Source organism: Prinia subflava, chromosome 2, assembly GCF_021018805.1.
Source record: "Prinia subflava isolate CZ2003 ecotype Zambia chromosome 2, Cam_Psub_1.2, whole genome shotgun sequence".
NCBI classification, from domain to species: Eukaryota; Metazoa; Chordata; class Aves; order Passeriformes; family Cisticolidae; genus Prinia; species Prinia subflava.
In genome coordinates, this window is record NC_086248.1 from 45,577,118 (window position 1) to 45,600,431 (window position 23,314).

General features: G+C 38.8%; 2 protein-coding genes across 7 annotated transcripts in view; one reads left to right on the forward strand and one right to left on the reverse strand.

The window, feature by feature from the left end:
* AK9 (adenylate kinase 9) overlaps positions 1 to 7,849 on the reverse strand; it is a 58,960-nt gene extending 51,111 nt beyond the window's left edge. Inside the window, exons 1-6 of one of the 4 annotated variants that reach the window (XM_063389784.1) lie at positions 7,729 to 7,849; positions 7,408 to 7,473; positions 6,322 to 6,446; positions 3,856 to 3,919; positions 1,477 to 1,529; positions 1,298 to 1,394 (exon numbers count right to left, since the gene is read on the reverse strand). In XM_063389784.1, the coding sequence (XP_063245854.1) occupies positions 1,298 to 1,394; positions 1,477 to 1,529; positions 3,856 to 3,919; positions 6,322 to 6,438 (331 nt within the window). In that variant the 5' untranslated portion in view covers positions 6,439 to 6,446; positions 7,408 to 7,473; positions 7,729 to 7,849. Of the gene's footprint in view, positions 1 to 1,297; positions 1,395 to 1,476; positions 1,530 to 3,855; positions 3,920 to 6,321; positions 6,447 to 6,916; positions 6,935 to 7,407; positions 7,638 to 7,728 lie in introns of those variants that run through there. The other 3 variants (XM_063389783.1, XM_063389785.1, XM_063389782.1) reach the window with 3 other exon arrangements.
* Positions 7,850 to 7,918: 69 nt separating this feature from the next.
* Positions 7,919 to 23,314, forward strand: part of FIG4 (FIG4 phosphoinositide 5-phosphatase) — a 50,317-nt gene continuing 34,921 nt past the window's right edge. Inside the window, exons 1-5 of one of the 3 annotated variants that reach the window (XM_063389786.1) lie at positions 7,919 to 8,124; positions 17,863 to 17,961; positions 18,177 to 18,300; positions 21,253 to 21,409; positions 22,644 to 22,694. In XM_063389786.1, the coding sequence (XP_063245856.1) occupies positions 8,056 to 8,124; positions 17,863 to 17,961; positions 18,177 to 18,300; positions 21,253 to 21,409; positions 22,644 to 22,694 (500 nt within the window). In that variant the 5' untranslated portion in view covers positions 7,919 to 8,055. Of the gene's footprint in view, positions 8,125 to 13,889; positions 13,970 to 16,241; positions 16,269 to 17,862; positions 17,962 to 18,176; positions 18,301 to 21,252; positions 21,410 to 22,643; positions 22,695 to 23,314 lie in introns of those variants that run through there. The other 2 variants (XM_063389788.1, XM_063389787.1) reach the window with 2 other exon arrangements.

The following is a 23,314-nucleotide window of genomic DNA, read 5'->3' on the forward strand; positions in this document are numbered from 1 at the left end:
CATTAACAGTGAATTGACTGATTAGTTCCTGCTGAAAACCTGCTTAACCTTCCCAAGGATTCATTAGGATAGTAGTTGATAAACAAAAAGTTATTAGAAATACTAAAACAAAAATTGGTTTTGGAGGTCAGTTCTAGTTGGCAGGAAAAATAGTGAGGATGTTGGTTATTTTATTCCTTGCTACTTTGGGGCATCTGTAATGCAGAAAGTTTGGTTACAAGACCCAAACTTTACTCAGCTTTACAGTTGTATTTCCAGTCTCCAGGACCTCTGTGATACAAACATCTGACTGACTCAAGGAGGGGAACTCCAATAACACAGAAGCCTCTTCATGCCTTTACTAAGTCCTCACATACAGATTAAGAGACAGGCATTTCTGCTGCTACCTCTTCCAGCAGTTTTTTGTGTCCTGTTTTTTTTTATTTCTTCCCTATTTCTCTTTTTTATACCATTTTAAAAGTCTGGTTTCACCAGGTAAGCCTGTATATTTTGCAAAACTGTTGAGCCTTGTACTAGAGGAGGAACAAAACCCATTGCACCTGAAAGCTTAAAAAGCAGGCTAGTTTTTAGAGCACTAGAAACTAATATTGGCACTACACCTGTCTCTCTCCTCTAATGGAAATTCCAAATAAAAGTCAAAACAAGAAAAAGAAACTTTTTCCTTTTTACTTTCCTCTCCTTTTTACTCCCTTTCCTCTTAGCAGTACATTAGTTTTCTCATCAGGACACTAGCAAGATCTGCAGCACTTGTCCTGACAGCCTCAAGTAACAAAATCTTCCCTCAAACAGAAGAATTATATCCACTACCATTACTATTCTCATCCATCCTACTCTGTGTCACAAAATGCAAAGGGAATAAACAATTCTGCAAGGGAAAAAAAAGACATTACACTTTGCAATTTCAGTAATCTGTTTTCCTTCTTTTTCATTATTTAAAATGTTTAAAATGTTTTTGCTGGTGGATTTTTATTATGTTGTTGTTATATAAGTATTGAGGAATAAAATATCTGTATTTTAAATCCAAAGAGTCTTCTGAACAAATAATATTGTCAAGTAAGAGTCATATCAACACTTGAAATTTTGGGAAAATTATTTTCTCAAAATCATCACAACATAGGACCGGTATGACACTTTCTGATCTCCCATATTGGTAAATTAATCCCTAAACAGACTTTCAGTTTGTTGATATTCCACAACTTGAAGAGCATGAGAAAAAGCTAGAATTACATTTGAGCATTAATGGATGTAAAATTATAGCTAGCACATTCTAAGAAACTTAGACCGTAAATATACCTACCAAAATGAGCAACTTCTGGGGATTCAATCTTTTGCAGAATCATTTCTGTAACCAGTTCCTCAGGAACGCTTTGACCTTGACAAAGCAATTCTTGACACTAGAGTAAAATGCAAAACAGTCTTTTACAGTAAGTGTTTGTTAAGAATGCAACAAAACTTAGTAGAAGATTCGACCTTTACCTTAAGTCCATATTCTGTTCCTTGTTGAATATTCGTCTGAATTACTTCTGAAGCTAAGGAAGCATATCAAACATAAGAAAAGTAATTAATACAAAGTATTTTCTAAACAGACTCTTACACTCAGATACACATACACATACAGCAGCATGGATGTGTGCTCCAAGCAAGTGGACTGTTTTGAAGGAAGAGCCATTACATTTAGGGCCATTATTATACTTTGCCCATCCAAAACCTGGGGCCTTATGGCAAGGTCTAGGTAGGTGTTCTTCCCTACAATTTAACCCTGTACATACTACACAAAAATGCACTACAGTAGTTTTGCAGGATTATTTGAGCTACTGATTTAAATTCAGTCAGCATTACTGTCTTGTAATCCAGAGATGAGTATTTGAGCTCAATCACTTTTTAAAATTTAAAATCCAAGATTTAGAAGAACTGTCTACACACACAAAAGCATCTACTTTAAGAAAAGTGATATCCATCAAATTCAAAGACTCTGTCTCTGTGCCCTACATCTCTGTGGATAGCGACATAATACTAGAATGACCCTGGATGTCTTTCACACTTCTGTATGAATTAAATAATCAGACATTTTACAAAAGTTTTCAAGTATGACTCTTAAGGCTATATTTATTTTACTAATAAACCAGGCCAGCCAAAGGTCCTGAAGCCAGGTCCTCATGCCTATACAGCCGTAATCTTTCTTCTCAAAACACAGTGGTTGTTTTCCAATTGTTCCTACTGGGAATGATTGTTGTACATCCTACCTTTCGTAAGGATGAAGTGTTTGGGAGAACAGTATTTCCCACAGGCCAAAACTGAGTCAGGGAATGTACAAATTAACTATACAGGCAACTGAAAATCAGCAATTTGTGTGCACCCTGGCCCTATTTTATTATGAGTATTGACTTATTCACTGGATAAATGAAAAGAAAGCATTACATCATTAAAATGATTGTGAACACCTTTCCTGTTCAGTAATTTTCTGTCTTGGTTTATTTTTAACCCAGCACAGCACAGATGTTGATACTGTGGAGCAAGTTCAGAGGAGGACACCAAAGCTGTCAGAAGAATTGAACAGCCTAAAGAACTGACCTTGTTCAGCCAGGAGGAAACCAGGCAGCTCTTACTGCTATCTAAAACTACTTATTGGAGATCACAAAGACAGACCCAAGGTCACCACAGAAGTGCAGTTAGGACAGAAGGCAACAGACACAAATAGGAACATGAGAAATTCTAATGGGGTAATCAGGACGCAATTTTGCATCATGAAGGTAGTCACACATTGCAAAGTGTTTCTCTGGGAGGAGGTGGAGTCTCCATCCTTGAAGATATTCCAGATTCAGCTGAGCAAGCCTCTGTAGTTGACCCTGCTTTGAGAGGAATGCTGGACTCAATCATCACTGGAGGTTCTTTCTGAATTAAATTATTCATGTTTATGTATGCTGAATTTCTTAGTTTCTTTCTTTTTTGATGTAGACAATTTAAAAAATTTACTAGTATAAGTAACAATGAGTGTGTACACATGTGTGCATTCACTAGCTAAAAGATTAAAAGAAATATCATGAACAAAGTAAGAAAAGAGTAGTTCCCTGAATTAGAAATAAGGCTCAAAAATGCAGTAACTGAGATTTAGATCAGTTGCTAAGAAAAACTTTCTAATGGCAAAGAGTGTGGTACAGAGATAGACTGCCTAGAAATTTTTTAAAACAAATTTGATGAACATTTGTCAGTACTGATTTAAATACATTCAAACAGAGTGGATTGGCTTAAGTACATTTCTGAAGTCCCTTCTGATTTTGGCCTGATCTATGTTTTGGACCAGGTATTAAATTTTTTTCTTATTATACAATACTATGAATTTAAAATTCTATACATACGTAAGTCAAAAAAACACTTTATTAAGAGTTATTTTACTGTTACAACTCTAAATCTTCAAAAGAAGTAAAGATGTTTAATTTGATAAATAAGTTTGTTTCCTGGAGTACATCCCCTTGTGCTGGACACTGCACAAATAAAAAAGAAAAGACCCTCCTATGTTTTCACGCTCTGCACTGGAAAATGTCTGTACTCTTTGGAGTTGAATGAGTTGTCCCTGTGTGAACAAGAAGGGTCACATGAATCCCCTTACAGGATTTGGAATAGAATTTATGATTTTAAAAAAACCCAAAAACAACACAGTGATTTTTTTGAGCCTTTCAGTAACTAAAAGACCACGATCAGTAATTTTATTTCTGGTGAGATGGTTACTTGGTCCTTATCAGAAGTGTTTGCTGCAACCAGAAACACGCCCTTTGAATTACAGGGAACAGTGAGGGTATTCTAAACCAAAAGTTATTGTGAAGCCAAAGCAATGTTCCAAGTATGGCATGTGCTTACCTTCTATGAAAATGGAGTTCCACCTCTGTGCTAGTTTTCTAGCTAACGTTTTCTTTCCAGAACCCTTAAAGCAAAAAATACACTTTTAAAAGAAAGACAGAACAAAACCAAACACATAACACAATGAAAAACATATTTTCACATGATAAAAACAATGAAAATCTACCACTGGGATTAGGGCCTCTGAGTTATGCATTGGGCAAACACAAAACACTCTTTTTAATACCATCCCCTTCTTCATATTGCCTAGCATTTATCGTATGCTGCTACTTGTAGCTAATTACCTCCAGTCATTACACTGAGTTTGGTTTTGAGTAATTCTGTCTAAAACTCAGCTACGATTTGACCACAAATTCCTATGAGAAACTCCTTATGACTAAAATTTGTTATCTTCAGCCTCAAAGCAAATTATGATGCAAACCAACTCAAAACAATTTGTAATTTACTAAAACAACAAATACTTGAAAGCTGCCCTTGTTAGTCCACAGATCTGGTTAGATACTGACAATATCTTTATTATTTACATGAATCCAGAGAAAAACCTACATAACTGAGAGTTATGAGGCCTCCAAGAGTGATTAACTGAATGAGGTTTTGCAAAACTCACCATCTTCCACTCTTAGGATTGTGCTTTTTTTTTAGAAGGGCATATAAGAAGACCTGTTTTGACAAATTTTTGTCCTTGATAAATTTTGTGATAAAAAAATAGCAAAACCCCACCAATAAATTACATTCCCAGTTAAGAGTGTATCAACAAACACTCCAGCCTATTCATACCATACATCTTACAGGTATGATGAGAATATATGTATTTGGCTTTGCTTTAACGGCACTATGCTTTTAATTAAAAAGATGTATCTTAAACAGGACAGGCACTCTGCACATTTGTCAGATATATAAAAGCTATTACCATAAAAATAAACTATTTCATTCCCTACTTTCCTGGCAAGGTCTGTACAATTTCAATTCTTTGTTATATTAGTGTCAAGCATCTACTGAAGGCAATGGTTGAGAATATGACAGGTCTTTTGTACTGTCTTTCAATGAGCATTTTATGGTGGCTTGGTCTATAAAACATAAAGTTACCTTTTTCGTGTAAGGTTAAAATTTTGATGTTTAATCATTTAAAACCAGATGAGTTAGTTCACTGTAGTCTTCTGTTGAGCTGACTGCACTCTTACAAGTGCATATACTCATAAGACATGTTATAAGGCAAACTTGTACAAAAAAAACAGAACTCCCTTCAGCAAACTGAGGCAATAATGCAAACCCACATTTGAGGGAAAAGAAAGAAATCTGAAAAGTTTAGGTTTACAAAACATCATTTTTTTCTAAGTTAAGGAGGCCACAAATTAGTTGAGAAAAAGACAGACCTTGAATTATAGTTTAAATGTAATACAGATCCTTTTATCAGGTCACCTTGGTGGATTCATAATGTTTCCAAATACATAGGATAGAATTTTGTCAGAGTTTTAATATTAAGATCTGTAATATCTCATTGCATGTCTGTAAGTCAGTACATTAACCTGAAGGTTCTTTTATGTGAATTTATGTCTTTAATCTGTCAAGTTTATTAAAAACTAGACTATTTTAATAGCGTTGTTCTGGTTTTGGCTGGGGAAGAGTTACCTTTCTTCACAGGAGCTAGTGCAGGGCTGTGTTTTGGATTTGTGCTGAAACAAAGTGTTGATAATACAGAGATGTTTCTGTTACTGCTGAGCAGGGCTTACACAGAGCCAAGGCCTTTCCTGCCTTCCATACTGCCACACTGGTGAGGAAAATGAGGGTGGATGGGAAGCTGGGAGGGAACAGAGCTGGGACAGCTGACTGCCTGACACACAAGGATATTCCAAAGCACATGGTGTCATGCTAAGCACATAAAGCTGGGGAAGAGAAGGAAAGGGAAGTACTTTTGGAGTGATAGCATTTGTCTTCCCAAGTTACCATGAAGCACGATGGAGCCCTGCTTTCCTGGGATGGCTGAACATCTGCCTGCCCATAGGAAGTGGTGCATGAATTCCTCATTTTGCTTTGCTCATGTACATGGCTTTTGTCAACCCATGCATTTTATCCCTTTTACCCTTCTGACTCTCTGTCCCACCCCACCAGAGTAAGTGAGCAAGAGGCTGAGTGGGGTTTGCTTGCTGGCTGGGGTTAAACCAGTACAAAAATAAAAACAATCTAGTTGTCAACGTTAAAAGAGAAGAAATATCTTGAGCAATGTGTAACTTTTAAGTAAAGTAATAACATTTTTAACCACAATTGACTGGTCATTGAAGGCAAAAATTGGTCTCATTAAACAAGATCAGAAATTTTACCATCCTCTGCAGGATTTGAAGAGTGGCAAAAGTAAAAATAGTAGGTATTTGATTCTTTTGGTAGCACTGGTAAACTAATGTTTTGAAAGGAAAAGTAAAATTGTAAGCAGAATATCTTAAAAAAAAATACTTCTATCAGACATCTTACTGGCTTTCCAAAGACAATTATGCAAGTAGGCTTGGACAACAGAAAAGATCTTTCAGCTTCATCTTCATCAAAGATGTCTGTAAAGGGCTGAGCTTGTATTTCCTCTTGTGACGCCATTTCTAAGTCTAGAAGGAAAAAAAGAATTTGTTATAAAGTACAGTAGTTACGTATGTGTAAAATTACCTGAAAATGGAACTGGGTACAAGGGTACAAGGTAAATTGATTTGTAAAAAAGAAAGCTTTTATAAGAAGAAAAAGCATTTAGAGAACATACACAATGCACACATCAAATGAGAGAAAACGCACTTCTGAAAAACAAAGGACTGCTGGAGCAACCTCCAATCACCAGCTGCTGATAACCTCTTCATGCCTCTCATATTGCTTGTTGCTCTTTTTTAGTTGTTTTGTTGATTTTTCCTTCCTGCTCCAATTATCACACAATTGTGACTTCTCTCTGGTCCCTGAAATGGGCCATGGGCCTGCCAAGACCTTTGGTTTTGTGCCTCAGACACAGAAGGGCCCTGCCATGGTCAATGGAACTACTCTGGGTCCACACAGGCAGGTACACAAATAAGACTCTGAGGAATTAACTCACAGTTCATGATCTCTTCCACCATCCTCTCACACATCCCAGCTCTTCCAGGAATGCAGGCAGTAGCAAGTCCAGTGTTGCACAACAAATTAAAACCTAAACAAATTTCTAATTAAGCTAAGTTGGAGGAAAAGTTGTGTGGACCTTTCAAACAAAATGGAGGCCAAAGTATGAGGAGCTTGCTGAAGTTTGTTTGGAAAAGGCGAAACAAAACCTCACTGCCTTTACAGGGCCACTTCAATCTCACAGCCCCGGCAAAACCCACATGCAGCCACCCCTACCCAGCACAGCCCCACACAACTCCCAGTCAGTTTTAAATTAAATTTAAAACTTCAACCAAAAAAACCTACTTCAGGATGAGAATATGAGAAAGTTTGTCTTGAGACATCAAACCCAAATGTTCAGACACTCTTGCATTAAACATTTTAATGTTGAAAAAAGAAAAAAGCCACTGCATGGGAACCAGCTCCCCATTGCCCCGACAGAAAACTCACCGGCTGAGCTTCACCTGCCGTTCCCAGCAGTCGCGCTCCTTCCCAAACCTTCAAAAGTTCTATTTCCTAATTCACAAAAACCACCACAACCAAAGCAAAGAATTAAACCAGGGACAAACACACACAGTCCTCTACACACACCCACGACGAAGTCCCGGTGGGAGCCCCCGTCCCACTGGCAGCCCCCGTCATGCGCGCCCCCGCGGCTGCCACCGCCCTGCGCGCCTCCGCTGCCCGGGCAACGGCCGCGCCCCGCCCCCGGCCCATGGGCCCGCCCCCACGGGGCGTGGGCGGGGCTGCGGAGCTGTTCCTGGTGCTGACCGTGCTCGCCCCGCGGGGAGCGGTTCCCGGCGGGAGCAGCGGGTGTGGATGCGGCGGAAGCGCCGCCTCGCCCGCCCCGGTGTCCCGGTGCCGCCGTTGCCGCTGTTGCCGAGAGGCCGCGCGTGACGCGGCTCCGCGACGCAGGCGCGCTCTTGGGGCCAGCCGTGGGGGCGCCTGCGCGTTAGCGCGCCGGCACTTCCGGGTTCCCTCCGTGCCGGCGGTGGTTCCCCGGTCAGCCCCGGCGTGTTCCTTCCCCGGCCCCGGCTGTTCCCGGGGCGATCCCGGCCAGCCCCGCAGCTCCTGCCCCCGCCGCGCCTCGGGGCTGCCATGCCGGTGGCGGCCGCCGCCCCCCTGATCAGCTCCGTGCAGAAGCTGGTGCTGTACGAGACCAGGGCTGTAAGTAGCGTCACCCCCGCCGCCGCCGTCGCAGGTCCCGGGGCTGCGGCCGCCGCACAGCGCGGGGGGGATGTCCCGGCCCCTCCCCGCGTGCTGGCTCGGCCCTGCCCGGAGCTGCTGCCCCGGCTGGGTCGCAGCTTGTCAAAAACTACGCCTGACGTTTCTTTTCGTGTGTTGGGATCTGGTTCTTTGTGGTCGCACATTCAAAACATCCCAAGAACTGAGAAAAAGAAGGATTTAAAGTTGTTTTCACCGTGCCTTTGCCTGGTGACTTAGGGGAAGGATTGGCCTCTGACAGGCAGGGCAGCACAGGGCCCTGCGGTGTGGGTGCTGCCAGGCTGGCAGTGGCGGGTGGGCCCCTGTCCTGTCCTGTGGCTGCTGGCACACTGCCTGGAGAGCAGGGCTCCCCGTGCCGGGGGCAGGTAAAGCTGCGCAGCTGAACGTGTCCGGAATTGAGATTTGAGTTAGGAATGGCTGAAGTGGTTACCACCTCCACCGAGCTCTCTGCTGTTAATGACACACTTCAAGTCCCCATTGTCTAAATGGCTGGGGAAACAGCTTCCAAAGTTTTCAGTGTGACCTCTGGAAGTAAGCTCTTGAAGATTTTCAGCATTCCTTACGTCCTGTTGCAGGCATATGTTATTCACAGTACTTTTTTTGTCATGGGCAGAGTGGATTGGAGGTTGGAGTGGTAATTGCTGCTTTAGCCATGTGATGAGCACAGTGTGAGTCAGAAGCCAATTCTTGATGTAAATACCACTGTGTTTACCGTTCCTTAGCTCCCAGTCAAATTTTTTTTCTGTTTCATAATGTGTTGGTTTCTCCCTTGTTTCATAGTATGTTGGTTTTCTTCACTTGAGGTAGTTTTAGATAGGGTTAGGTACCATGGCTTTAAATAAAACAGTTAGGTCTAGTTTCAAGGTCAGATATTACCTGTGCTGATAACTAAAAGATAATTTATATAATGAAGCCCCTTGGAAACTTCCCAAAATGTCACAGATTCAAGAATGATCTCAGTGTAAATAGGAATCTGACTTCCAGCTTTGCATCTGTCAGAAGTAGGTTTGTGCTTCTAATAGTAATAATTATTAAATTCTCCACTGAGCAGCCTATGAAGCAGAGAAAGATTAAAGCATGCAGCGTTATTGTTACAAGTAAATTTAAAAAATGAAGGTCATGCTCCAGAAAGTCTTTCCAGAGTGTTACTTTCTTACCTATGCTTAAATGAATTTTGAAGGCTACCTTATTTATCTTTCTCATTGTTGCTGGTAAAGGCCATTTTTTGTTCTATTTTCAGCTAAATTATTGTTGTGCATGAGTAGAGCACTGGGGAAATGTGATTTCTGAATCAGGTCCTGTATTGCTCAGTTTAGTTGTTCTTGGCTCACAACTCACGCTCCATCTCAGTTAGATGAGGCTTGGCTTCTTGTGACTGGCACGTGTGGATACCTGGCCTGCTTCTCTCTGAGTTCTGGTTGCTGAGAGACAACATGCTGTCTGCAGGGCCAATATTGTGCTTTGGAGTTCTGTCATCTCTCTGCCATTCTCCAGCTCTCTAGGCCTCTCCAGCTGATCCTGTTATTTCAGGAACCACAGTCTTTTTCCCTGAGTAAGGTTTTGTTATTACTTTAAAAAAGTACAAATTGAAGCACTGTGTGGTTTGATATTCAAGTTCTAGTAATTCTTTCAAAAGAAAAAAAATCAGTAGGAATCATTTTGGTATGATTATTTGAAAAGACTTGCTGCACTTAATAAATGCATAGACTAAGAGATGTTAGAAGGGACTTCTAGAGAACATCAAGTAGAGCCCTCTGCTTAAAGCAGCTTCAGTAAGCATATTGCTCAGGGTTGTGTGCAGCTGAGTTTTGAATACCTTCAAATATACAGATTTTACAACCTCTGCAGACTACTTGAAAGAGTTTGTCCCTCTTATCTACACTTTCCTGTTAGATAGTTTTAGACAGCAGCAAGATGTCAAAGCTTCCTGAAGGGTGAACAACCCCAAACCCAGTTCTCTCAGCCTCTCCCAGCACATCACATGCTCTGTCCTGTGGGTCATCTGGAGAGCTCTGTGCTGCAATCACTCTGGTATATTAATGTTTATCTTGTACTGGGGAGCCCAAAATTGGACTTCTGGTTTGATCAGTTGCTGTTGCAGCTCATTCAGTGTCACGCTGTGCTGCTGACAAACTTCTTCTCCCTGAAGTATCCCTCATGCCATCTCCTTTGCATGAGATCTCACAATCATGCAGTTGCCAGCTGTGACCGTCACTGGGACTGCATAAGCATCATCCAAAAATAAAAATGAACAGCTTTCTCTTGTTTCAGGCTGCTCTTCTGATTTCCCTAAGGCCATGGACTTGCTAGATCTATGTGGGATCTAGCATGTGGGATTTGGGGTTACCATAAGACTGTATCCTAAAATTTCTGGTGCAAAGAAGGGATTAGTTAAGCTGTCAGCAATGGGAGAAACAGTGACGTTTACACTGGTCATACAGCTTATTCCTGTAAAATCCCTGTGTTAAAGCAGGAAGATACAAAATGCACGAGGGAGTGTAAAAAGTGGAAATGGTTTACAGAGGGTTTCTTTGTTTGAGTTTCTCTTTAGATAAAAATACAGTAGTATTATTGAAGTCAAGGAGGATGTTATTGGAGTCAAATGAGAGACTGCAAGAGGTGAGGAGAACTGAATTCATGGTGTCAATTGAATTAATGGAGATCAAAATTCTCTTACACTTATATTTAGCATAGTTGCTGAAACCTATCTTTTCAACTGATGCTTTGGGTCAATAAATGCCATGGAGATGTTCACTGTATCTCCTGATTGTCCTAGGAAGTTGAAAGCTTGTTTAGAAGTAGTCAGAAAGATGAACTGAAGGTTTTATTCAGATCAATTCCAATTATCTTTCCTTTTATGCATATATTGATCACTGAAATGCACACCAGAGGGCACTAAAGATATTTGAGCATTATGACTAAAAAAAGACAAAAGATATTTTCTTTTCTTCAGGAGAAGATGGAACTTTTATGTTTTCCCCCCAGTGAAGCCCACCTGAAAGCTGTAGGTTAGTTCACTGGAAATTATCATTCCCTTGAGGCAACGTGACATTGAACAAGACAATTTGTGTTGTCTCTGTAAAGTCATATCACTTGCCTATCTTTCAGGATATTATGAGGCTTAATTAATAGCATTTTATTCTAATCAGGTTCTTTTACAGCCTCCATCTCCACGGTATCCAAATGACTTGCACAAGCTTATTAAGTAATGTGACTGGCATAATTACCTGTAGATATTTCTGCCCTTTATTCACCAGAGACGACTATAGGCATTTGTTTTATTATTTGATTTTAATAGTAACAGTGTAAAGATCTTTATATTAAAAACTCCAAAGATTGCATATTTAATGTTGAAGTTAATCTATGGTCAATTTGGAGAAACTTCAATATAGAATGTGATTTCACAAGAAAGGCTGTAGAATTTTTACTGAATCATGAAGTGCACTGATTTATATAGGTGAGTATCTGACACATTTAAAAAATGTTGAAAGTAGTGAACAGCCTACTGGGCAACCATTAGCTATCACGATTTTCTAACTAGAAGTGGCTGTGAACACAGTCTAGACTTAGAAAGATGCTGTCAGAGTAACCTGGTTGTATTGCAGGTTTTAATCTAAAAAATAGATGGCCTTATGTATTTAAATCAAATCCTCTACTGAGATGCAGTGCCACAAGGAAAATATCTGGCTTTGTTATGGAAGGAAGAAACTTAGTAGAGAAATTAGTAGATAAATCAGTGTGGAGTGAATGAGCAGTCATCTGATAGGGATGATTTTTCCAAGTAATCTTTTCAGGGCTGATGTATTTTCATTAATGTTATTAGCTCAAAATGTGGACCAGCTCTGATTAGTCTTTTAAGGTATTGTAAATAATCTGGATAATCAGAGCACAATAAAGCAAGAAATTGTGATGATCCTCAGGAGTAGATAAAAGAAATAATTTGAAGTATCTGTAAAAGTTCATGCACCTTACAATAGGTTACACACCAATGAAAGTTTATGGAGAGTTTATCAAGCAGAGGTGAAGGAGGAGGAGATCTGGGTGTTTTATCTGAAGGAGTGGGAGGGTTCAACTGCTCATGAATTACAGCTCTGAAAAAGACAGATGTGGTTATTTGTGGTAAGGTCATTAATGAAAAATACTTATGTATCTCTAGAATAAAACCTTGTGTGGTATATTGTGTAGATTTACAGTCCATATTAATCTAAGAAGCAAGAATTCAACCAGGAATAGGTCCATTGAAGGTCTGGTGAAGTAACATAAGTGCAAGTGATGTTTTGGGAGGGGTAAAGGGACAGTCTATTCTATTAGATATAGAAATTCCTTAGTCTATTGAAGCGAGTGCTGAAAAGGCATCCAGTTACTTATTTTTCTGAAAGCATTCCAGCAGAATAGATGCTAAAGAGCAGATAAGTATTTGGCTAAAGAAAAATGTATAGATAGATACTTAATAGATTTAGCTGAGAATTAGAAGGGAGAATCTGGAAGAATCCTTCACTGGACTAACAAGAGAAAAGCTTTGGTTGCCTTGGGACAAAAGGAATTCACTGAATTCTGTGGCTTGTAGAGTGCAGAATGGGTACCCATTCTGGGTACCCATGGGTACCCATTACAACATGCCCAGGGAATGGTGCTTGGTAGCAAATGTTCTTAGAATTTCTCATGTTGTGAGATCTTCTTTTGAAGAGTTTCAACAGATTGGGGAAAGCAGATGGCTTTGCTTTTCCAGGTACCTCTCTTTGTGCCTTATCATGTCGTCCTTTCTTCATGTCATTCTGCCAGTTTCTGTGAGAGCTGAAAGACTCTCTCACACACTTCTGGAATTACTCTAGGTCCTGTAAAAAGAAGGAGCAAAGTGGAGTTTTTACATTGGGGTGTAATTATACTATGATGCTATTTTAATTGTTAGTGAATTACATACATTCATTCTCCCTGGGTCATGTCTATTTTGCCTATAATGGTAAGTGCTAGGCAATCTTTCTGTCCTGACCCATCACCTTTTCCATCTTATTTTCCGTGCCTGTCCTGTTGAGGAGGGGGAGTGAGAGAGTGGCTGGGTAGGGATCTGGCAGATGGCCACGGAGAAGCCCCTTCTTCAGGGCTTTGTGTTTTTAGACACATTCATGGTCTCAACAGGTATCATTTGCAAGCTTTTTGTCTAAGATCATAAATGTTTTCTTAATGCTATTTGCAGATTTAAAAATTGGCTGTATCAGTGCACTTGTAGTGTATTTTTGCACTTTTTTTCCTGCTGATTAAGCTGTTTGTAGCTTTTTAACTGAGGATTGAAAAAGTTTTTTTGCTGTGCTGGCATTCCTTAATCATAATTAGTCTACACAAAGAAGCAAATCATAGTTACAGACTTGGATTTCTAAGAAGTAATCTTAAAGAAAAAATGGGGGGAAAAGAAGTGAGCAGAATGTTTGATTTCAGAACTATTATCCTGCCATTAAAAAACAACAAATTGCAGTAAGAAGTCTTTTTATTTTGTTTAGACTCCTTTTAGAAGAAGCTGTTTTGCTTGCTTTGGCTGAATCAAAAGATTGATAAAAGATGGTGTAAAGCCTTTCAATTAAATTGCTTTTGTTAAAACTCAGTCCCAGGTGGAAATGACTAATGACTGTTCCTATCTTGTGGTTGCTTAGTGATAATTGTGCAATAAATTAAGCTTCAGTCCAGCTCTTGTAGCTGCCTGGTGTGTTGCCATGGTTGGTAAAGTGTGCTTGTTAACAAAGTTCAGCAGAGGCCAGGGGCAGAGTAAACCTGGAAGCAGCATGGGTCACCTCAGGTATGGTTGGAGGGCTCTGGCCAGAGCAAGGTGAGGGAACCAGCAGATTCTCCTGGAGTACTGTTCTCTGGAAAAAGTACTTTGTTGGTCAAGGTTGCCTGTTGATCTAAATGCACTGGTTGTGCTGTAGAGTGGAATTGTTTGAGACACTTGGGAAATGCTTCAAATTATTCAGTTCAACTTAGTAATAAACAGAATGAAGTAATAAGGATAAATACTCCCAGATAGGTTTCTGTAGCTTTTCCTTTTTTTAAATTGTAACAATTTCTGTTAATCAAAAGAGTTGTAAACACTACAGCACATTTTAGCTTTGATTAATTTTACAATTATATTACAACCATAGCAATTTATTTGCTGTTACATGCTCGGTGTTGTGTTGATTTGGTATTTTTCTTTATAATCGCCTAGTATTCATGTGAGGGGAAATATAATTGCAGCACATGTCACTGATTCAGTTTTATTTGTGCTCTTTGTCATCGAGTAAGATAGACTTATTTATTCATTAGATGAATAAATTAGGTAGCAGAAACAGCTAATGCTGAAGTGTCTTTTTTGTATTTTTTTGCATAATTAGTTTTCATACAATCTTTGTTTTTCTTTCAGATCTTGAAAGTTGAATATGAGTGGGCATATCAGGTTTTTCACGTAATTCTGAGGTTGTTAAAGTCCTGAAAACTTCCCAAGCGGAGGTCTAATTTTGGATTCCTAATTTTGAACACTAACCTAAATTCAAAAGTTTTTGCGGATGTTTCCTTTATTACTTCCACAAGAATATCCTCTAACATGCAGTGGGTAAAATGCCCATTTGCTAAATAGAGATTTCTCATTGTCTGCCTTACTTTAAGTCCATTGATGCTCAGGTTTGATGCTGCTCTCAACTGACCGTCCTTAATACATTACACATTCTGGCTCTCCAGCTTAAACCCTATAAATTAGTCTTTAAATGACTTCAGAGAGCCTGTTAAGTACTATTCATTATGGTGGTTGCTTCCATGGTCTGCAGCTACAATTACTCCTCATCTAATCTAACTCTGCTGCTGTTCTAAGCAGCAGCAGCACCTAATGCTGGCCCTGTAGCTCTGCACACCCCTCTATTGCAGCTGCCAAGGTGATGTGAGTGATTCATTCCTCACAGCACTTCTTTATGTTTTATTGGTTAATTAAAATGGAAATGGCGAAGTATCCAGCTGAACTTCTTAGTAATAGCATTTACAACTCTATATCCATCTCTCTCTCTCTCTTCCTCCTGTGTGCCATGTGTGTCCCAATTTTAAATATGCTCTATGGTCCAAACTGCCATTAGGACAAGCGTCTTACGGTTAGGCTCTTCTATTTTTATTCACTATTATTTGTTAGTAAGCATAGGTATCATTTGGGGAAGAAATTGTACTCATTTAGTGAGCTGGACATAGTAGGACATCACTGAGCTGTACTGCAGTATTATGGAATACTTAAAATTGTTTACCTTTAATTAGCTAACAGTTTTCTACAAATAAGGAAGCTGCACTCTTGAAATATATATGAACTTATCATCTGAGTATTACAAATGACTACATTTCCCTCTACCTATTCAGCTTTGCTGAATAAGAAAAGTATGTTGTAATGGCATGGTGGAAGCAAGTGTCTCTCTTGGTGGTTTGGTGTTTCTTGCTGATGGTGGGTGATACCACCATTTGGTGCCATGCACTGTTCTTATGATTTCCTCCTGGGAAACAAGAGCTTGGCACTTGTTGTGGTTTGGAAAGACAGGTATCTATCAGGGAAAGTTCAAGCTCCCCTTGGAACGGAGAATGTAAACCCCCTCCCTCCAAATTATTATAATCTTGCAATTAGGGCTTTCAGGCAAAGATACGGGAATAGGAATAACAGTTCTTTACTAGGAATGTTAAAAAACAAATACAAATGTAGTAGTACAAAAAAACAAGCAAGCAAACAAACAAAAAAATCCTAGAAAACCCTGGCAGAGTCAGGGATACAACCTGACACCCTGTTGTCAGGATGTTGGAAGCAGTCCAAATAAATCCTCCTGAAGTAACAGATGTTGTTCTGTGGAGTAGAAATGATCCTGTAGAAAAGGATCCAATGATGGCGAGATGGGTCCCGTCTTCCTCCGAGAATCAAGTGGAAACCAGGCTGCTTGGTGTTCCTACATCTCAGTTTTTATCTTGGTAGGAACAGCTGGCTCCCCCCCACTGGGTGGAGCATCTCACAATGGGATGGTGCAATGTGTCATGTCACTGGTGAGCCTTAATGGCCCATTACCAGGAGATATTGCCCCGGAGGGTGGATGGTGAAAGAGGTAAGAAACACTGCCCCACCTGGTTTTAACAGCTGACCTGTTATCAGAAGGCATCCACCCCCTCCCCCCTGGAGTTACAAGAGATAAAGAAAAAATGTCTCCCTAGCTGCTTTCAACGGTTGAAATACAATACACATTTTTTGGTTATGTAAACCAAGACAGCACTAAGGGATCCATTGCAGAGGCTGCTCTTAGGAGGCCAGACTGGGGAGCCTGGGCTATGCATTGCAGCACATCTCTGCTGAGAAAGCACATCTCTGCGGAAATAAACCCTGTAGGAAACGCTTTCCTGTGCCAAAGTGCTGCCTCAGAGGCTTCAGTGAGGGAGTGTTGTGAGGGCATATGAATTTGAAGGGCCTTCTTACTGTCATTTGGGTGTAAACAGCAAAACTTACCACTCGGCACAGTTATGTCATTGTACAAGGTAAAGGCAGAACTTGGTGGTGTTTCCTTTTATGACTTTTAAAATTAAATATTTTATTTTCCTATTTAGAGCTTACTGAATATGTATATGCTTTTGTGAATTCAAGGAAACTAAAGAGGGCTTTAAGTTCATCTTTCACCTTAAATATTTTGAGAGTAAAGATGTTTCTTAACATATAATTATATAAATTATGAAGTTGTGAGGTTTGTATGACTATGATTATTGATTTCCTTTCCAACATCTTAAATCCATGTGACTCTTAGAGTTAAGAGCTGACTGCATAGATCCACATGATTTGCCACGTTTTCCTACTAGGCTAAGCGTTATTAATGAGTTCCACCTTGCTGTGCTAGCACCACACTGATTCAATGAATTAGAAAAATGAGAGCTACTTTTAGTAAATCAGTCCTACAACCTGTGCTTATTGTTAATTCCTCTAAATGTAGAAATTAACTTATAGTTTGATCTCCTTACATGAAAAATGGACATAACTCTATGTTATCTATGGTCTTTCTTTCATATTTTAAATGTGAAGTAAAGCTGATATTTTTTAAACAGTAGTATTGTTAACCAGAAAATTTTAGTGTTGTGGAAGAACATTGTTGAGAAGACTGTCATAGCAAATATAAATAAAAATAGAAGAAAACTGGAAGTACTGAAGTACTTACAATTTTACAGTGTTTAGTATGCATCAGGAAAGTCTAGTTGACAGAAATAGCAAAGAAGTACAATATAGTAACAGAAGTTTTAGATCATGGAAAGTTAAAAACTCGTGTATAAGGTCCTGCTGGATTTTACAAAGCAAGTGAAAAGACAAGTAAGTAATGGCTGAGGCAGGGTGTGGATAGACAGTACCTGGTGTAAATTACAATTTATCTTCTCTAAGCAGGTTTTAACCTTTGATTTTAGGTTTTTTTCCTCCTTGTACGAAGGAGAGTAAGAGGTCTTTTAAGTTGTAGAGGTTGATTGTATACAGATACAGATACCTAAGATGCTGGTGTCTAAAACAGTTTATTAACAGTCCATGTGGAATACTGCATATTTGATGTTAGTAGGAATGGATCTAGTCTAGACAATATGTAAATGGCATTGCTGATGTCTTACATTACACTAGGTTTTAGTTGCTTTGTCTTGTATAATATTCTGACTTGTTGGTTTTCTTTTATGTAGAGGTATTTTCTAGTTGGAAGTAATCCTGCAGAAACCAAGTACCGTGTTTTGAAAATCGATCGCACTGAACCAAGGGATTTGGTTGTAATTGATGATAAGGTAAGTGCCTGTCTATCTGGTGCTGGGCTTTTTGTCCCAGTTGTTTCAAATAATACTGGTTACTTGTTGGTAGTACTGAAATGGGAAACAAAGAATGTAGAGCAGGCCTTTGGTTTATTGTCTATTTCACAGATTAAGCAAATTCTGCTATTCTCTGACATGAAATAACTTTTTAACTACCAAATCAGTAACTTGTGTGGCTTTTTATTTTAAAGCATGTTTATACGCAACAAGAGGTGAGGGAACTTCTTGGTCGTTTGGACCTGGGAAACAGAACAAAGATGGGGCAGAAGGGCTCTTCGGGGTTATCTCGAGCTGTCTCTGCTTTTGGTATAGTAGGTAAGTGCTTTGATTGATTTTATAAAATCTTTTGTTTTCCTTGGAGGTGAGGCTTATCATGCTGTATATCTTTCTGTCTCCTCCTGATTTTATTTACTTATAAAACTAAAGAGGATTTAGAAATTTGTTATGCTCAAAGATAAGTAAGTTTCTGTGTATTTTTTGAAAACAGGAGGTCAGTACAGGGGTGAAAACTGTACTGTAACCAGTCTTGTCTTTGTCACTAAGGGACAGATCTAGGAAAAAGCCAAACTCTAGAAGCTTGGTTGAAGGTCTTACCAAACTCAGCTGATCTTAGAATATAAATCTTGTGGAATCTGACTCCTGAATTTCACAGCTCACAGAATGTTTTTCAAAAAGAAAATGAAAGTCAACACTCTTTATTAGGCTGTATTTCTTTATCACACACTATTCAGAAAGATACATTTTCTATTTGGTTAACTTTTTGCAGTGACATATTTAAAGATTTCTTTTTCATGTTTGAACAAGTATAACTGACTGGTAAGTCAGCTGAATTTTAAAATCCTGCTCAGCTGTCCATGATCCTGAAGCATTGCTTCAAGGATTTAATAACTTCTAACTTCATCTGAAAGTCACTACTTTCCTGCCTATTGTCTGATACTGAGGTCAGCGTATTGATGGCTCATGTCTCTAAAGTTAATGTTAATGTGTGCTGTGACAGCTCTCAAGAATACTTTGTGGTTTATTAGAGTCGATATACACCTGGACAAAGCTGCAGAGAAAGTAGAGAATGCAATTATTTTGAAGGATGCTCCTGAATTTTGCGTAACAATCAAAACGTAATAAAATTCTATTCTAATCCAAAGTGGCAAATTAAGCAGACTTGCTTCTTCATTCTTTGTGCCTGTGAAGCATTTTGGAACTTATCAATGCATCCAGCTTTTCAGAAATTCTTCAGATGGTGTTTATGTTTCTTTATACTGATTTAAGAGTATTCATAATATGGGTAAACCCAGAGGAGCTTCTAACAATCTTGCAGCACTGGGGTGTTTTTTTTGCACAAGCCATCAGTGCTCACTGTGATAAATATTTGTGATAAATATTTGGTTGGAAAGTGGTTGCAATCAATTAAAATTTTGCATCCCAGTTGTATGACTGTTTATATGTACTGTTCATAGCAGGAGAGTTTCTATTTTGTTACACAAATGTATTGGTTACCAGATGTGGTATATGCATTTCTAGATGACTCTTTAGAAGTAACAGACTCTCTATCAGATTATATACTTCCAAATTACATGACTCAGACCATATCCATATAAACATGTAATTTGAGGGAATGCAACTGGTTGTTTATTTCTGCCTCCAGGCCCAGGTTAGAGGAACAGGGCTGTTTTTTCTCGAGTTGTAAAGAACAGCTTTGTTCTGTCCTCCAGTTATTTCATTAACCAGATGCAATACATTCAGTGCACTCAGAATGGGGGTGCTGATAGGCTGAGTTCTGGTTTACTGTGTAGCGCTTAAAAGTAGAAATTGCTTTTAAAGGGAGGGAACCAGGCCAAGGAGAAAGGCTCAGCTCCCTATCAGACTTTGGTATAATGTTTGGTGAAATTCAAAGGACAGAGGCTGTTCACATAAGTTGCATTTTCACATTTTAGTACCTGGAGGATACAGGAAGAACTGTGACTACTATTTAACAACTGAAATTCAATAGTGTGTTTCAAATGGAAGGTTTGTTTCTTACTGTCAGCAGGGGCCTCCTGCCCTTGTGCAGGTGAGAGCATTTTTCCAAGGGGGGCTAATAAGGTAGAAGAAAAGATTGCAGTGCATTCGATCACGTTGCAGCCTCCAGCAGTGACAGGGAGGAAAATGCGTGCTCTCCTCATCCTTCTTCTTTAGTTTGTAATGCAAAGCTAAAACAACTGAGTATAAATACAAGTAAAGCTATGAATTGTGAAGTCCGTTTGTATCATGTCGTCATCATCACCTTCCTCCCCAAATTAATTTATTTCTTGGTACTGCAGTAGAGAGTGAGTTTCAAGCTCTCAGCAACCTATCAGAGCAGTTACCTCCAATAGTTAATTAATGTAATTTATTACTTATGAAAGCATATTACTGCTGTACTATACTGTATTAATAAAGCATTTGTGATCAGGAGTGGTTATGTGTTACTATTTTTTATCTGAATTTCTACATTTGTGTTGTATTTAAAGGTCTGTTACACTTTTTCCTAATCATATGTAATAGAGGTATCCAAAGAAGGCACTCCATGAAGAGGCATGGCTATGCCCTGCAGGGAATGAGGGTGGAGGCTTCAGAAGCCATCTTTTTATAGGCAGTAAAACCAGACACTGCCTATTCTACCTTCCTAGCCTTCTGCATTTCACCAGGGTCAAGTGTTGGTATGTGAGAGGGGAAACAGGAAAAAAAGGAGTACCCCTGATACTCTGAATGGCTGTTTTGGAGGAGATGCTGCTCTAGTCGAGGAATTCAGTTCCCTGCTGTTAAGGAGAGAGAGCACAAAGGTGTTGTTTTACCCACAGTTCCTTTTGCTGTTCTGTGTCCCTCCTCAGCAGAGAATACATGAACCTGAAAAGAAAATTGGAGTCTGAGATTCTTCCTTACCCTGAAAAATTAACCTTTTCATATCTGAAGTAAATAGAGTATGCCTCACTCTGAACAATGAGAGTCTTGTCAAAAGCAAATACAAATATGTTAAGTAGACAGAAACATAGTCCAAATTTTCAGTGTCCTACCTCTGCTACCTGGTATTAAAAATACCCACAGTGAGAGGGGAAATATGCAAAAACTATGTATTTCATTGATTAATGGGAGTGAATTTTAAGACTCTCTCTCTATATATATGCATATAACATTAAGAACAAATAAAAATCCTTTGAAGTCTTGAGACAATTCTGATACTGTTTGTCTAAATATGTTTTATCCAATAAACACAAACATGCAACTAAAACCCTTGTAATGCTATTTTAACAGGTTTTGTCAGGTTTTTGGAAGGCTACTACATTGTGTTAATAACAAAAAGAAGAAAAATGGCAGATATTGGAGGTCATGCAATTTATAAAATAGAAGATACAAATATGATCTACATTCCAAATGACTCTGTAAGAGTCAGTCATCCTGATGAGGCCAGGTAAATAATGCTGGTAATCAGTGTGTACTTGTTGAATATTTTCTAAACAATGTTGATATGCAACTGGAAAATTCTGTCATGGGATTTTTGTATTAGTATGTCATTCAAGCCATTTTATCTTGTTGGATGGAAGAAAGCTACAAGTTCTGTGGCCTCTAGCCTGGAGAGTAAATACAACTGTCATAGTCTTCTAGAGTTTATTGTCCATATCTCCATGTCACAGCTAAGTTTAGCAAATCTGCACCAAGAAGTGTCAAATATAAACATTGTTTCTGCAAGGGCAAAGTAATGCTTATACTGGTTTGTACAATTTGGGACACTGTTCTTTGTTTAGTAGCTCTTGCATGATGTTAATCTCACCTGAAGAGATCTTTTGTGCCTTCAAAAAGTGCTGAATAGATTATTAAATGATTCTGTGCTGTCAGAATCTTGTGAAAGTTGCAGTTGTAAAGGGTGGTAAAAAGATTCACTGGTAAGTTTAACTGCTTCTTTCTTTTCAGGGACTTTTTTATGACGAGAGAAGTTTGAGCCTTTATGTTTTTATCAGGGTAGGGTAACTTTGCTTCTATGAAATAGTAGGCAACTGGTATCAATAAACTGCTTTTCAGTCTGCACTAAGTGTGAATAGTCAAAAAGTGATGGTTTACAATAAATTGATGTCAGGTAATGTGAACCAACCCAGTAGTAAATATTAAAACCTTCCACTTTAAGGTGGGATTGATCATAGACCTCCGTCTCTCCTCTTAGTGTGCAGCAGACCATGTTGTCTAACCTACATATTTATGATATCAGCCATTATTCGTAGACAATGTAATGTTTTTTTCTGGGAATTTGCAGATTTTACTAGATATTTATTTTCTTGTTCATTTATATGAGAGTAACTGAAAGTTTTTATTTCTTTTGTAGTATTTTTGAGAGTTTTCTTGTTTAAGTCCTGAAAAATTTGATGTACATAGGTGGAAAATAGAACCAGAATTTAAAACTGCCTAAAAAACCAGAATATGTGTATGTGTAGACATTAGTTCCTTTTTTTTTAAAGGGTATTTGATTTATTCAATCCATATGCTGACAATCTAGTGTAATTACCTGTCAAAACAATTACAGTAAGATAGGAAGGGAACATAAGGCAAGAATCAATATTTATGTGTGGTTTCTTTTCTGTGATCCTCTGAATGATTTCTTATGCTCAGTCTATTTAAAATAATTTTTCCTACAACTTTAATTATTTTGCTAGGTATCTGAGAATCTTTCAAAATGTGGACCTTTCTAGCAACTTCTATTTTAGGTAGGTAAAAAATGTGCACCTATACTTTCTAGAAGACCATGGGTTTTGTTTTTGATACCCAAGACTTTTAGGTTGATATTCTGGAGAAATAAGACACATGATCATGCTGCTTGTCCATTTTCATCTGTGTATTTTGAACCTGCTTTCTCCTTTAATCAATTGGCTAGGAATTTAATCTCCGTTAGGTTAAAAAATATAGAACTATTAATGGCATGGAAAAAAGTAGACACTGGAACTACTGTTTCCACTGACTGTTCAGCCTTGCCAGATTATGCAGAAGTTCTCTCTTTGGAAAAGTATTATGTTTCAGGGTGCTTTCTTGTCTTATAATTTATTCTTTATTGATCTCATTTTCCATAAAAAAAGGTTTGCCTTGATTCAGAAGCAAAGGTAGAGAAATAGGTCCTCATTTAAGATACACCCTGTGTGGGGTATGCCTTTCACAGGGCTTTCTAGGCATTGCAGTTCTTTTCTTTATTGTTTCATGAATGCCATACCTAATACAAGTTTCTGTGTCCCAGCTACTATTAAGTGAGATTTCTGGGACAGCACAAAAATGGGAGAAATGTGGTGACAAACCTGGCAGTAGTAGTAGTTAGAAGACTTGAAGACTTAAAACA